Source organism: Diadema setosum, chromosome 15, assembly GCF_964275005.1.
Source record: "Diadema setosum chromosome 15, eeDiaSeto1, whole genome shotgun sequence".
NCBI lineage: Eukaryota > Metazoa > Echinodermata > Echinoidea > Diadematoida > Diadematidae > Diadema > Diadema setosum.
Window position 1 is genome coordinate 36,105,802 of NC_092699.1, and position 16,086 is coordinate 36,121,887.

At 37.7% G+C, this 16,086-nt stretch overlaps 1 protein-coding gene across 1 annotated transcript; it reads right to left on the reverse strand.

The window, feature by feature from the left end:
- Window positions 1-2,300: 2,300 nt before the first annotated feature.
- On the reverse strand, window positions 2,301-15,774 carry LOC140238720 (mesenchyme-specific cell surface glycoprotein-like). The gene is made up of 11 exons (XM_072318617.1): window positions 15,570-15,774; window positions 14,160-14,378; window positions 11,004-11,208; window positions 9,571-9,712; window positions 8,964-9,078; window positions 7,108-7,281; window positions 5,972-6,034; window positions 4,983-5,236; window positions 4,137-4,354; window positions 3,188-3,297; window positions 2,301-2,404 (listed from the first exon to the last, which is right to left on the reverse strand). Exons 1-11 carry the CDS (start codon window positions 15,772-15,774, stop codon window positions 2,301-2,303), a joined length of 1,809 nt encoding a protein of 602 aa, XP_072174718.1.
- Between the last annotated feature and the right edge of the window lie 312 nt (window positions 15,775-16,086).

Sequence of the window (16,086 nt, forward strand, 5' to 3'; positions counted from 1 at the left end):
GAGAGAAGTTTTTGATTTTTCAGGGTCAGGTCTTCCACAATCACAACTCCTGTTCCTTTCAGCTTTCTGCGGTTGGCGATGATTTCCCTCCTTTTTCTGTAGCTGGACAGCTTGACGATGATTGGGCGGGGATGAGCTTTTCGGTTGGATGCTCCTTCTGAAGGGTGGACCATCGTTGAGGGTGATGATGCGTCTCGCACTGATCCTGTGCGATGAGAGCGATCGATGTCCTTCATCGGATCCAATGACACACCCAGCTTTGACCTGATGATGTCAGCAGCTAACGTGTCAGTATTCTCCCCTTTTCTCTCTTGCAGGCCGAAGATGCGGATACATGACCTCCTGGAATACTGCTCCTGATTGTTCAGAGAGTTTTCCAAGCGTGTGTTGTTTTGTTCCAGCTTGGCTATCTTGTCCTCCAGGACTTTCACTTCTTTGTCTTTTTTCTCCAGATTTTGTTTCAGGTCAAAGACTTCGCCTTGAATGGTTTCCACTTTTGTGTAGATTTCACCAAGTTTCTTTTCGATGGCATTGCAGACAATGGACTCCAGCAGGCTGGCAAATTCCTGATTCTTGACAAGATCTGTCGTCACTTGGCTTGCAATGGCAGCTGTTTGCCTGGTGTTCAACTGAGTTGCCATTGTGGTGGATGTGAATGGCAGGATTTATAACTAGAGCAGGAACAAAAGCTTCAGTGGAAAGGCGATAAGCTGGCTTCCAGAGAGAAGGTGGCTTGAAATCCTTACATGAAGATCAGTATATGGGACCAGCACAGAAATTTCCTTTAATCATTGCTGTACACTTGCCTCAAGTTCCAATCCAGAATAACTCCAAATGGGAAAGAATTAGAGATCCAACATAGTCCCTGCCTGTCTTGGTGTTATTCCTGATGAAGGTACAGTTTTCAATTTGTTGTTTAGGGCAGATAAACCAAGTAAAGTTGAGCTCAATTACAGACACAAAAATTACAGGACTTCAATGAAGGCCGCCATCTTAGGTGAATTCTTATATAATAACGATGAGACGAATCATTCTGATCAACAAAGCTCGATCTTTACTAAATTATCATTACTATCCTATCTATTATTATTATCATTACCAGTCATCAAAGTTGTTCACAGCTGCATCAAGAAAAAAAAAATCAAAAATCACTTTGTCTTCTATTATCCTGGAATCCAGCCTTAAAACTCATTGCTATCATTAAAAAAAAAAAAAAAATATATATATATATATATATATATATATACATATATATATATATATATATATATATATATATATATATATATCCATACGTGTATAGATACAACTAGTACGATATGATTCTGGACTCTATACAATACAAGCACATTTACTGCAACTGATTGACAAATTGCCCTACATCGACGTAAATATAAGCACTGCTGCTGCATTGATCAGTGTTTTAGCAGTAGCCATGATAAAATTCATAATGGGCGCACATACTTTAGCACGATTCGAACCCTATACGACCTCCTGATATCCGGACAGGCGTCATCTCCACTAGACCACCGAGCTTCCGCCCGACAGCAATTGCTGGTTCTAATCCTTATCCTCGATGTAGTAAATGATTAATGTCAATCATCTGCGATAAAACGTCTCGATGGAAGAATTTCATGAATTTCAAAAAGCACATTAATTTGATTCTTACCATAAGAAAGGATTAAATAACACATAACTATGTATTGCGCATGCAATCTGTCGGGTACATGCGAGAGAAAATGAAGAGTTTGTTTGCAAAAACCGATAAGTCCATTTTTGAAGATTTTGAAGTACGGTCTCTGTCATAAAGTACAAAATAATACCTTTGAAATGATATATTGGTCACTACATATAAAGGTACATTTTTGAAGTTATGATCAAAAGAAGCACAAATTTTCTTATTATTCTCTTTATTTTTGTTGACCTTTAATCGCAAAGATCTCCATTTGAAAAATATGGACTTATCGGTTTTTGCAAACAAACTCTTCAAATAGTTCCCTGAGTATACTGTCCACGATTGTTGATTAATCGAGATCATAATTATAATCACAACGACGTCGAATAAGTAATAATTATGGATAGTTACGCAGGAAATTCCTCTCACTATTATTAAGGTATTTTCTCCCTTTGTGTTTCTGATTTGTTTTGTTGTCTTGTACAGATCTGCTTGGCATGACCTGAGCACGTAGTCTTCATGTTTTCTCTCAACTTATTCAATTATCCCTATCATCTTTATCATACAGTGTGCCGGTTGTTTTGGGTTTTTGGGGGTTTTTTTTTTCGGAACGAGGATGCGCATTCTACATTTGAACAAGCAGGCTTGCAAGGAGACTCAGCATTAGGACCAGGCAAGAAGCCACTGTGATTGGTGCCTCGCTGTCTGTCGTCACTTCCGGTGGTGGCGCTGTGTATGGGATGGAACAGAGGTGAGAGAATCACTATCAATGTGAGATGTGTATCAAAAGGTTTTCCCCGAACCTGGTTGTCCTTCAGGTATTCTTCATTGTTCATCATTTTTAACACACACACACACACACACACACACACACACACACAAAGTGAAACATAATCTATGAAATATATATCATGAGTTTTCGGCTTAATTCTTGCAACTACCCCATATTTCTCAGTCAACTCCTAAAAGTTTCAGATATAAATAAATATGAATGAATATAAGTTTATATATAACTGCAGTGCAGGGTAATATTCGAGATTCCGAAGGTTTGTTATCCCAGAGGTTCGGCATTCTGAAACACACGATCGAATTCCGTGTTCCTATAGATGTTCGTTTGACAAAACATGGAATAGGGATGGTTAATCCGAATATTTGTGGCGTTATTCCGATGGTTAGTTCTTCCGAATGTACGTTAGTCCGACGATTAGATAAGGTTCGTTATTCCGAAGGAACCTTCGGAATTCTCTAACCTTATTTTCTTTTCGGATGAACGAACCCTGGGAATAAGGATCCTTCAGAATAACGAACTGTAATCGTAGTGACACCGGCTGTCCGAATGCCAATACTGTGATGTGATCGATGGGCACCTACATTTTGATGAAAGGGATGCCCTCCCCCATTCCCCACCTCCTCCTGGGTTAGAATTAATCTAAACGCTGAGTAGATAAATGATGGAAATTGTATTACATGTTATTAGTTCATATTCCGTAATTCACATGTTCTCGCTCTCACCTGTCGTAACCTCGTCGTCATAGACCTCGTAGAGGGACAGGGTGCCGCTCACTGTGCTCGTAACCATCAGCATCGGTCTCCCGGTGGCACTTTCCGAAGCCGAAATGAATCTGGACAAGATTTAAGAAAGAAACTGATGGAAGGGCTAGTTCATCGTTTGTATTCGCACACGAGGGAGAAAATACCGTTATTAAACCAGAAGACCTTTAGAGGAGGACAGATTATTGTACGATATCTAATCCTTTAGAGGAAATCCACCCAAAAATAAACAAACTCCAGAAGGAAGAGAAAGAATTCCCTACAGAACGTTGCCAAAATTATTAAAAAAAAACGGGGAAAAAATAAGATATACTATGACATTTTGAAATTTCACATTTTTTTTTCAACAAATAATTTCTTGACCAGTTCTCATGAATGTCTAAATTAGGGAGTTGATGAAGTCACGCCCTTACAACTTTTCATATATGTTATACATGAATTAAAACAAATAGCTTATACAAGTAAAAGCATTATTCAAATACCAAGTATATCAGTCTTACCATTTTGTTCTTTTTTATTTTGGGTGGTTTTAAGGCAATTTTTACACCTATACAGCTGAAATATAAGATTTTTGTCATTTCCGTATATGAAATGAATAAAAAATTGTGAGAGAATGACATCATCAACTTTCGGATTTGAATATTCATAACGACTGGTCTAGAAGGTTTTCCGGAAAAACAGACCGAAGTTTCAGAATGTCATAACTTCCTTATTTCTTAACCGATTTTGATCATTTTTGCACCGTTCTGGAGGGATTCTTTTCCTGTTTCTTACGAAATTGATTAAAATTTTGGAGTGGATTTCTTCTTTAAAATGCTTTATCCATTGTATTTGTCGCATGCCAGCGTCGCACTGCAGCCCTGACCGCGTCGCATCACATATAGCCACCATAGGCCGCGTTGTCACTCACTTAAGATCTTCCGGGTCAAGATCGCCGAGGTTTCTGGCGTCGAGAAGTTCCTGGAACGTCTCTGTCCGACCGCCGGCGCGGTACACGCTTTCGAATTCTGGTTGGACTTCGCCGGTGGGAAAGCTGTAGATCAAAATGGCGGCCGTGCGATCGACTCCAATGAAAAGGACGCGACGGCCGTCGATCTCGCCGAGCTCAACAGACTCGCATTCGGGTCCCTACAGGAGAGAAGAATGTGGGAATGTTAGTCAGGTGGAGATACGAATTGGGAGTTATTCTCTATTCTGCATGCACACACACAAATAGAAACATAAATACTACTCGCACGATAAGCAATACTGCAAACAAAATAACTGCATAAAGAAGTAAAACTAGATTTCAATAATTAAGTCAATCCATACAACTACAAAAATAAAAACTTTTTGCAATTAAAGAATAAATGTGATAATGATTGTAATAATGTTGTATAACAATAATTATCATTATCATTACAATAGGGATTTTATGATATCATTATTTACATTAATGAAATTCAATACTTTCTTTTTCAATATTATATAGCAGTAAGAGTAAAAATTTCAAAAGTTCAATGATATAATAGCTGCAAACTATCAGCGAATTGACAAGCTGAACGGGAATGGTTGACAGGATAAATGATATTTGGAATCGTTATTGAACACGTTACAGATACGACTTAAGGCAATCATATTCATAGGATTTGAAGGGGTGTTCAGTTTAAAACAGGTGTTGGTGTAGTTCTTGTGTCTTGTGGGTCCTCGCTGGACGCATAGAGGAGAGGAGTAGGGAGGGTGAGGGGATAAAAGACCCAAGAGATTTGTGGATTACCAGATTGTCCGACCGCTTGTCGAAGAAGGAGGCGGGGGTGTCTTCATCCGCGTCATCTGGCTTAGTGTTCGTGTTGAAGACGTCGGGGTAATACTGGGCGATCGTTCGCTCGACCTCGTCACCGCTATCGTAGACGAGACTCAGGTTGTCGGCGCGGAAGATGGAGAAGCCTCGAGCGCCGAAGAAGTAGAGTTTCTCGTACTTAGTTGGCTCGCTTTCACTGAGTCCATCGACAGTGCTGAATTGAAGGCGGCCTAGAGGAAGCACAAACACAAGTCATGGAGTAAGATTTTGTTTTATGTTGTCAACTTGATTAACAAAGAAGACGACTGGAGAGGACGGTCGTAGCCTTTTCTGTTCTGACGAGCGGAGGACTAATCACTGTCGTTCGGTCAAGTGGTCCGTGTTAATCCTCTCCCATCTCCCTAATTTGCTGAAGGGGTGATGTTGACGACAGAGGCGAATAAAAATCCTCATCATCGTCGTCTTCATCATCATAATCATAATCATCATCATCACCATCATCATCAAACAGGCGTCTATTTAGCTATGTAGTTGGTCGAGTTAATTAATTGCAAATACAAACGCAAGGTCAAGCTAATTCACCAACAATGACAATTGTTCGAAGTGACTTTGACGCTAAAATACAAGCCTGAAATTCCTGTGCACACTTGAACCCTTGAAAACAATTATCTTGCTTACTTTGATCATTCCAGCAAAATTCTACATGAAAGTTTATCACAGTTTCATCGTTCACTTACAGTCATGACAGTCAAATCTGTCTTAGCGACCACTGTCTATAGCAGCCACCTGCCGTATATACAACCACTAAAAACAATTCCCTCCGAGAAAGAAAACATGGTGAATAACCTGTATATAGCGGCCACCTGTCTATAACGGCAACTTTTTTGTCCCCCTTGGGTGGCCGCTATAGACAGGTTTGACTATACATTGAAACGATCACATGACCACTCTGCAACTGCCCTTACCAAGAATATCGTTGTCACTGACATTAGCAATGAGATCAGCTCCAACGCTTGCAGCGTAATCGTCTGGAAATGAAAAGAAAACAAAATATGCAAAAATTACGGCATTCCTACGTAAAACAGATATGTTTGATTTCGCATGTGAGACCATTTAATGCAAAACATTGTTATAATGGTGTTCCATGTGCCTCTGTACCTGTTTAGGTCGTGGCTTATGTCAAATTCTGATATAATAACAACGTGTTGATTAAATTATTTAGCGAACAGCATCTTCCGAATGTCGTGTAATCATAACGATTTATGAAGCTGACTTTTAGACATTTTTGTGTTTTTTTTTCTCTCTTTTGTCATCCCTCCCCTCCTCCTCTCTTTTTTCCCTCTCTCTGTCTGTTTTATCCAATATCTATCTAGCAATCTATCAATCTATTCATCTATCTATTTATCGCTTTTCAATGTTTTCTCTTTCCACGCATCGGATCATAATATTCTCTCCCTCTGTCGGGTTCATTATCGAGTTTATCAAATGCGCATTTCGGGTATAGCTGAGATTGTCAAGCACCCTTTATATTACGGAAATGTGTTATATTGTGAATTGTTATTTCATGTTAATATAAAACAAGAAGTCATATTAAACTTATATAAAGTGAAAGTTATTATCATAATTTCGTGTAACTTATCATTCAGCATTAAAACTCGGAAGTGGACACTTTCAGAATGCGTTAATGTGTTTATGGTGCGCATTTTCTAGGTTTATTGCGTTGGTAAGAATACATATACACAATGTCATGATATCAACCCACGGACATCCGCACACAATGATAATTATTATATAATGTAAAATAATACAATATGATATTATATGATATCATATTATGTAATGTAATATGTTACACTATAACATACTGTAATATAATATGATATAATATAACATAATATAATATAATACAATGTATCATATTATCATATCATAATCATATTATCGTATCAATAACAAAATATAAACATATTAACCCCCTTGTAATCATAACTTTTTGTATTCATGGTCCCTTTATCTCTACCTTTAATACGTCCGTAAATTTCACACAGATGTTTTGCATTTCCTCATAAATATACCACAGGAGAAAACGTCTTCCCTGTACCTGCTAAAAAGTCATTTCCCCGTTGGCTCTCCGCCCAGTCTTTAGAACCAAGCTCGTACTCGAAGCTATCTCCCTCATTTGCCGTAATGATATAGCCAACGCCCGCTTCTTCGAAATACTTGATCCCATCCGGTTGGTAGAAGCTGAAAATATCGCTGTGACGGAAAAGTATGCCTGAAACAAAAACAAGCAGGCAAGCAAGCGTTGCTGTGAACATTAAATCATGAATCATGAATCAATCAAACTGATGTCTTCCAAGGAAGAAAACATATCGAGCGCGTTGTTGGTTGTGTCTTGTGTCAAAATTAGCAACCAAACCAACACTGTACAGATTTTAGTGCGCTTGTTATTACTACCAGATAATATTCCGGATATTGAGGGAGACAAATTGAAGAAAATTTACACCTCAGACTTCACCCCTCTGCTTGATATTCTCTTGCTTTCAATATTCCGAATATTTTGATTATTCGTAAACAAGCAGAACAATAATTGTACTAATTTTGATGATATTCACAATGACAATTGTGATATTTTGCTCATACCAACTGTTTTTTTCATCAAAACAGAATTCTGAAAATTCCAGACCTATTTTATTATAATCTTGGAATTTTCATGTACAAACTAACAACTAATGAATTACCACCTGTTTTTATCCACATGTTCAAAAGAAATCGCTCTATTCATTGTTACCCCACTCGTCAGAGTGACGCCTATCACCTTCCCCGTACTCGCACTATTTTTGCAAAGAAAACAATTATGTTTACTGGACCCATATACTGGAATGACCTCCCTCAAGATATTACTTCTTCCTTATCTTTATTCACCTTCAAACGCAAACTAAAACGGCTATTACTTAGTGGATACACACTACCCGACTCTTAGCAACATTTTTTTTTTTAATACCCCCAGTCTTTTGTCTTTGTCCGCAGCTCCAAGTCATTTAACGACACCGTTATAGCACTTTTTTTTTCTTTGTAAACGCGGCGAAATATGTAAAGTCTCGTTTAAGCGATATTAAAGTACTCATGTGGTTCGACAGTTCGTTCTTAATACTGATTTTGCACTGGTACAATTTAAGTTGGTCGAGATAAACATGTCCGTTCTCCGTATAATTTCACGCCTATAAATTCGGGAACCTACAGTTTTTACAAGCATCACTGCTTTTATGTAGGCCCCATCATATTTCTGACATTGATTTGTGATATCCTCAGATGATAATGACCATTTATATTTGTGTGTAATGTTTGTTTCTTTTTTTTTCAGCATAAGATATGGTTGTTTATATTTTGTACTTTTTGTTTTATTGTCAATCATTTTGTAATCCCATCACTGAGAAAGTGGAAATATGAAATAAACTTGAAACTTGAAACAATAATTATGACAAAAACAACGATCACCTGATAATGACGCTACAAGAGTACGATGGCTTAAAAAAAAAATAGATATGGTGAGCGCGCTGTGGCATAGTGGATAGAGACAAAGATTCCCGACTCCCAATCGGAGGACGCGAGCTCGAATCCCGCTCAATGCTTAATGTCCTTGGACAAGATGTTTTACCCACCATGTCCCTCTCGACCCAGGTATATAAGTGGGTTCCTGGCAACGCTACTTTAATATAAATGGCAGGGCCCTCTGGTAGAGCAGCTATAGCAACACTGAAGAGGCTACCCTGGATGAATAAGATATTATTATTATTAGTAGTAGTAGTAGTATTAGTATTAGTATTATTTTTATTATTATTATTATCATTATTATTATTATCATTATCATTTTTATTAATATTGATATTATTGTTATTATTACTATTATTATTATTATATAAAATGAGTCTTTGAATGGTCAGTCATGGGTCATACCATCATCTTTGTCACTCGCGTCCAGCTCGAGGGTCAACCAACTCTTCTCACCGAGTGGGAAAATGTCGACCACGTTGTCGTTCACCAAGTCTATGACGGCGACAGCATTGTTTTCCTTCGACGGTAAAAACAAAGACAATTGAACTGAGTGATATACATACATTATAAACATTATATGATAAAAGACTTCAGTGGCATATCGAAAAAAAAATCGATTAAAAGGACATAAATTTTTCAGGTTCGATGCAGTCATTGCTGGATAGGAAGGCTACTACGTAACAGTTCATGTGACGTCATTTTGGACCACAATATAAAGAAAAAATGTCGAGAATTTTACAAATTTCATTATTCATGAAAGAGATGTGTCAAGGGCTAATTCATCATGCCAGAAAAGTGAAAACGAGTAGAATTTTCTGTTATCATTCTGTTGATATAGTTGTCAAAATGACGTCATCAAGTATAGCAATCTCTCTGTTCAGCGATGACGACACAAAAACTTCAAGAAATTATAGATTTTGAATCGATTGGAAGATTTCTCGCAACCTTTCACACACACGCACACACACACACACACACACACACACAAACCATCACACACATGACTTACCTGCAGTCCAATGTATGCCATTGTGTCGTTTGAGTTAAACGTGATGTATTCTGGTTCGAGATTTTGAGCAAACGTGTCGGAACCATTGTTGAGCTGTCCACGGTACGGATAGCGAACGCCTCTCTCAACAAACTCGTCGGCTCTGTCAGTTATTAGATAATGATGGGAAGGAAATACAGGTCACCATGGAAACACGAAGTGAAAAGAGAGGCAAGAATAAGAATGAATATGAATAAACCTAAAACATCTACATTACGCCAGACAAGGTTTGAATAGTTAGCTCTCTTGATAATACCATACGTTATACATGTTATATGATGGTGTTACTTGAATCGCGGTACACTCTTGTTTTGCAGGACTTGGCTGTGAATAAACAGAGCCCGGCAGTGTCCCATCGGTAACAAATGTTGCGGAAATCAACCTGCTGTGTCACTTGAATGCAGGATTAGTTAAAAAGATACTCTTATGTTTAATAGGACGATGATGATCCGTTTGGTGAGTATATCTTTTTTTTTTCAAGGAAGATGTATCAATGACCAACCAATCCTGGTCAGGATTATCAAAAGGAGCGAATTATACTAATCAAATCTTCGAGAAATTATGTTTACTATGCTTAGGTTGAATGACAGAACTTGTGACACTTATACGTTCAGCCCGTCATGCATATATAAAAAAAAAATATATAATTCTTCAATTGCTTCGTGCAAGGTGTAGGAAGAGTAGGAAGAAACAAGACACTCTCTTTAATTGTCGCCCTTTTCATGACGCATGACGCTTATTTTTTTACTGTCTTCTCTTAAAGGCACAATTTACCATTTGCAGATGAAACAAAAACCCAGCTTTAGTGGTTCAAAATAGTTCTAAAATGTTAGTCAGGGATAGAAACAACCAAAGTAAAAATTCGAACCAGTATAACCGATGTTAAGTATTGTTAAATATACAAAATGTGAACAATAGTTATAATAAAAATGTTTTAAGACTAAACCATCTACAGTAAATGGTTTAATGAGAAGTATAGTGATATCTCCTTGTATTTTGGGCTTTATTGCAAAAATTTCATATGGTAGGATGTTTTGTGACACAACTGACCTGCACATATGCATCAGATGTGATATCTTGAACATTTTTTAAATCAGTGCTCCCAAAGGTAATCAGGACCTTTAACCCGTTGAGGACGGGCTGATTTTGCTACAATAATACGCATTCCCATAGACACCTGCCGAATATACTCGGGACTCGTCTTCACACTTGCCAAAACTCTATAATTATCCGTCTTTGTGTGTATCAATTTTGTTTATTTTTCTGAAGCCTTCTGTTATATATCTTTCAAATCAATCAATACCTTGCTTGTGACTATACAGAGATAAAATTTCCAAATGATTTACTTGTTATACTATTAAAACGTAAGATACTGAGTTGATTTTTCAACTAACCTGTCATTGAATTCACTGAAGTTCAGGTGTGTTACAGAGTACACGATATCAGTAGCAGACGAATTAATTAGCCGCACGATTGACACCGATCCTTCGGGATTAATAAATTCCATTTCATTCGCGTTCTGCGCCGCCTCGCCTTCGTTGGCGACCACAATGGTCTGGCAGTCATGCGAGAAGTGGAGCATGTCCGGTTTGCTGCCCACTACGACAATTTCGGACAACGAGGAAGAAAAATATATTTACTATAAACCAGTATATCTGTATCATACTGAGGCTTAGTTTGATGATAAGTCGATGTAATAAAAAGAGTTCCACAATCCTATAATTAGGATGTTTGCTCTCTGTTGCCCTTCTTATTGAGTCTTGTGTTCCTGGATGGTGATATGAAGGGTGGACACAGTATACCATCTTGGCGGCCATTTTGAATTACTACATTGGCTGATTTGACAAATTGGCTCCACTGAAAAGTCAACACTGAATAGAAACATATTGTTGGCTTTCACAATGAATCATCCCCATGATCACTTTAGAGCACATTCTTTCACCAACTGGATTAGGAAATGATACAGAAGTTTCGTATTGTGGCAGCCATTTTGGCGGCCATCTTAAATATTCTAATAACCTCCAAGGATGGTAGAGACACGTCGCCCACATTTGGTTTCGAGGTCCTCGAGACAGAGTGAAACAATTGAACAACAACCAAAAAAACAAACAAACAAACAAACAAACAAACACACACACATTAAGTGAACGGTAAAACAAGGTTTGGTCAAAACTTGGACTTTAGTAGGCCTACTCAGACTATGTATACATCGTGTACAACGGCTCGATTGAACGTGAAAAGATTATACATGTATAAGTATGAGAATAACTGGAAAACTTGATTTAAAGGTAGGGGATACCTTTCACAGACCTCCCAAAATGCAGCAAAACATTAAATATGAACCTCAGGGGACTTGTTTAGGCCACTGCTGAGAAATTTGGAAGTCAACATTTATCTACAATTTGAATAATGCACAAAACTCAACTACTCAGTAGTTTTGTGTGTCAGCCACACTTAAGCCTTTTTGTTGCAGTGTTCTGTATCTTTTATCTATAAACACAAATCTTAAAGTATAAGAGCTGATGTAAGAATATATAGAGTGTGTGGCAAGAATGTATATAGAAATGTTTGTAAGTTTGGATGAACTTTCTTCACAAAATATACATGATGGACACACATGCAGTGCATGGGTCTGCAAAGGTAGCCTACTGGAATTTACGGTGAGCCCCGAAAAAAATTCAATTCAAAATCTAACGGTCAATAAAAATGTATTAAATGTTACCTTCCACTTTCAATACTTTATGGGAGTTTCTAAAATGATACTCTCTTCAACTACAACTCTTCATTAAGGCATGCAAATGGGATTCCCTACCTTTAAGGTGATTTTGATGGGGAAAATATAGTGAATTAGCTATTCGGAGACTGATATCCTTACGATTATCTCTTTTGCGTTCTATGGATCTTTTAATCCTTTGGAGTACCAGGGAGGTGGAACTCTTTCCACCTTCCTATGGGAGTACGTGGTGAAATACATTATCATGCAATGGATGTAGGCCTAATCAGATATTGCAACATTATTTTCTTGGAGGCATATTATACAGGAAATAGACAGAGTATAGTTATACGTCCCATTTGTTACGATTCCAGTGGCAGAACAAGGTAGCGGTAAACACAATGGCACGGTGAAAGCAGGAGATGTTTTTGAATGAAGTCTGCGCAAGCTGCACTTTGCTAGTATAGTAAGGGTACTAGGTCTCGCGCAGGGACCTAATGATCGCGCATAGCGTAACTGCGTATAGCAAGCGATATTACGCGTAGGACTAAGCGCAAAATTTGCCGATACGCCCATGGAATAAACATACCTGACTTATTGCTCAACATGAGAAGGAAGCAGGTAAGAAATTTTGATTTCCAACAAATTTTCCACTAAATTTCCAATTTTTTACCTTGTACAAACCTACCTTCCCTTAAAATCTATTCTAAGGATGTTGTAGCCTAGACGTGTCGTCTCGCTTGTCTCGTTCGTAGTCGATAGAATTCGTAATTTGTTCGATCGATCGTTTACCACGTGACGTCATCATACACAAGAACAATGTATACTGCCAGCTACGCTGAAATACTGTTAATAAATGTTGTTTTAAGTCAAATTTTAACACAACGATTATATTTAACAAAGGAATAAATATTTCAGTCTATCAAAGTTGAAGTGTGATTTCAATTTGAATTTGCTTGTGATTTCTTGCGCTAACTTGTGATATATTTGTGACAGGGGAGGGCCATAATGATACTGAAGAAAACAAATTAGATGAGAGTGTGACAAATGGGTGACGAAAATGAGAGGGTGACGAATGGGTGAGCACAAACACAAACACACACACACAAAATATATGTTCATATTTTACTTTTTTCCATTTTATATTACGTGTATATTATTGGTTAAAGTGATTAGAAATATTGTAAGAAAACTTTATAAATGAAAATCATTAACGATTATGAAAATATCAATGATAAAAATAATGATAATAAGAATGATAAAATGACGATGGTGGTGGAAGTGATAATAATAATAATGAAAATGATGATGATGGTGATTATAATGATCGATGATGATGGTGGTGATAATAGTAATAATGATAATAATCATAATAATAATAATGATAATAATAATAACACATATAATAATACTAATAATAGTAATAACACATATAATAATAATAACAATAATATACACAAGTTAGGTAAAACTGCTGTTGCTTAACAGGGACAAATTTAATATCAAGTGAAAAAATATCCTACGAAAGCCGGAGCACGTTACAGCCGCAGAGGGGCAGACACTTTCACGCATGAAACTACAGAGGACAGCTGCGCGATCTTTACATACCCCGAGAAATTGAACGCATAAAAAAAAGTCCGACATACAAACGGCGACAGCGCACTACTCCGTCATCGTATCATCAGGAGATTCTGGGAGGTGATTTTTCTGCATTTTCGTGATATTCATTGAGAAATTCAGGTACGATTATGGAATAACTTCTATTATAAGAGCATTTCAAATTTTCGTGCGCGATATCTAGACCCCTCAACCATACAATAAAGCCTGGATTTCTCACCTGACACATCGAACAACTTGGTCCACGTGTCCTCGTTCTTGTCGTAGAGGGCGTAAACTTGCAAGGTGCCTATGTCCGTGGTTGTTTCTCCCTCGAGCACGAAGGCCACGAAGTCCCCGCACGTCTCGATGTCATTGCACGTACTATTTGTTTCCGTGCGATAGACGACTGAGGGCGCGGTCGCGTCTGACCAATCAGTGATGTGGATGAAGTTGTTGCCTGGCAACGAGAATCAAAGGAGATTGATGTGATTCATCATCCCACCAGTCCCTTATGATTGTCGAGTTATTCTCCACAGCAGCAGAAACTCGACGTTAAAAGACATGTGCGGTGCAAATTCATTTGATTTATTGTCCGATAAGGACATTCAGTTTTTACATGGTTTGACAACACAGATACATACATGTATAAGGATATACATAATATTCATACACATTTCGATAATACAATACAGAAAAGTAACATTTTAAGCGTTAATCAACTGAAATTTACTGCATGCTTGAATGTTAAATAACAACACAGAAAAGACGCATTGTCTATGTTGTTATATGATAGTACTATTACAGCATTCTTAACAAGCAGTTGACAAGAGATCAATAAATCTTATTGATATAAACACTGCTTATATACCCTATCCTGTTCAAGCAGGCTTATATAAAATTATACATAATATATTTAATGATTCATGTTGACTTTTTTATTCGTTAAACCATCAACATCTGCCACTTATATGGCGAAATGAATATCCGAATGCGTTCTATTACATTATTTTTATTATTATAACTTTACTTTGCTGTTTTCTTCAAATTACTTGAAAACGCCCACTAAGGAGTTTGTTCCCTATTAAATGTGGTAATAGAAGTATTACGGACGCCATAATCATCATTATGAATTGTGTGGAAAATTGTCATTGTGGAAATGCAAAGAAGATCACAAGCGATATGATACTTTTCCTTCCTCGTGTAACAACTTTGGATAAACAATGTCCTATTGCTTCACGTGTGAATATCATATTCAGCCAGCAACACTTACAATCGTGTTCGCTTTCACTTCATCACTTAAGATAATAAGATATCATGTAGGAAAACAAAACCAATAAATAATGGTTTACGTTTTTCAGTTGTTAAGTCCAGCATAACATTACAAGGAAATCGTCAACTAAATAGGTGGTGTAGGGATCAAGTATATGTTGCACTTCTCGATTTTTACGACAGGGTGAAAGAAAACTGAATTTGCTCAAACATCGCCACTTCTAGATGGTCTCTTCCATTACGCTTGACGCATTCTAGAATTGTCAGGTAAGCAGTATAGTAATCTATCGTAATATTTGAGCTGTCTGTTTGTCATTCAATGCATCAAGATGCGATATTAAAATGATATCAAGTTAGGAGGGCATTTTTGAGAGCTCACCGGCAGAGTACGCGAGTTTGTTGCTAGTGTCGTAGCCAGTCTGTTCGACAGCTGCCTCGTCGATCCCGTACACGCCATTGCCATCGTTGTCGTAGGCGTACGGAAGGTAGATCGTAGAGACTGGCCGCAGAGTCAGAGCGGCGAAAGCAGCTGGCAAAAAGGCTAGCAGAAAGTATGGCAGTAATACAGCTGGTCGGGGAAGCATTGTTGCGCTTGTATTCACACGAATAGATCCTGATGAATATCAAAGTACCTACAGTAATCGAAATCAGAAGGCAATTAGAAGAAATGTCACTACACGCCATGAAAACGTGGGCGGTATATTATACGAGAGGAAGTTGCAATATGACGTATCAACTGAAGAAAGAGAGAGGGAGACAGCGTATGTGTATGTGTCTGTTGGTGTTTTAAAGGAAATAGAAAATTAATATGTGGGACTGTTGACCAATTAATCAACAGATGCAGGGAGAGGGAGTTATTATGTCATTGGCTTGTCCCTTGATGAACACTGCATAAT

What these genes read in the sequence shown, in the direction of transcription:
- LOC140238720 (XM_072318617.1), bottom strand. Translation starts at nt 15,774, where the DNA reads ATGCTTCCCCGACCAGCTGTATTACTGCCATACTTTCTGCTAGCCTTT. An exon ending in CAAACTCGCGTACTCTGCCG is followed by an intron (nt 14,379 to 15,569) that starts GTGAGCTCTCAA and finishes TCTCGTTGCCAG; the next exon opens with GCAACAACTTCATCCACATC. An exon ending in GGGAAATGACTTTTTAGCAG is followed by an intron (nt 6,035 to 7,107) that starts GTACAGGGAAGA and finishes TTTCATTTCCAG; the next exon opens with ACGATTACGCTGCAAGCGTT.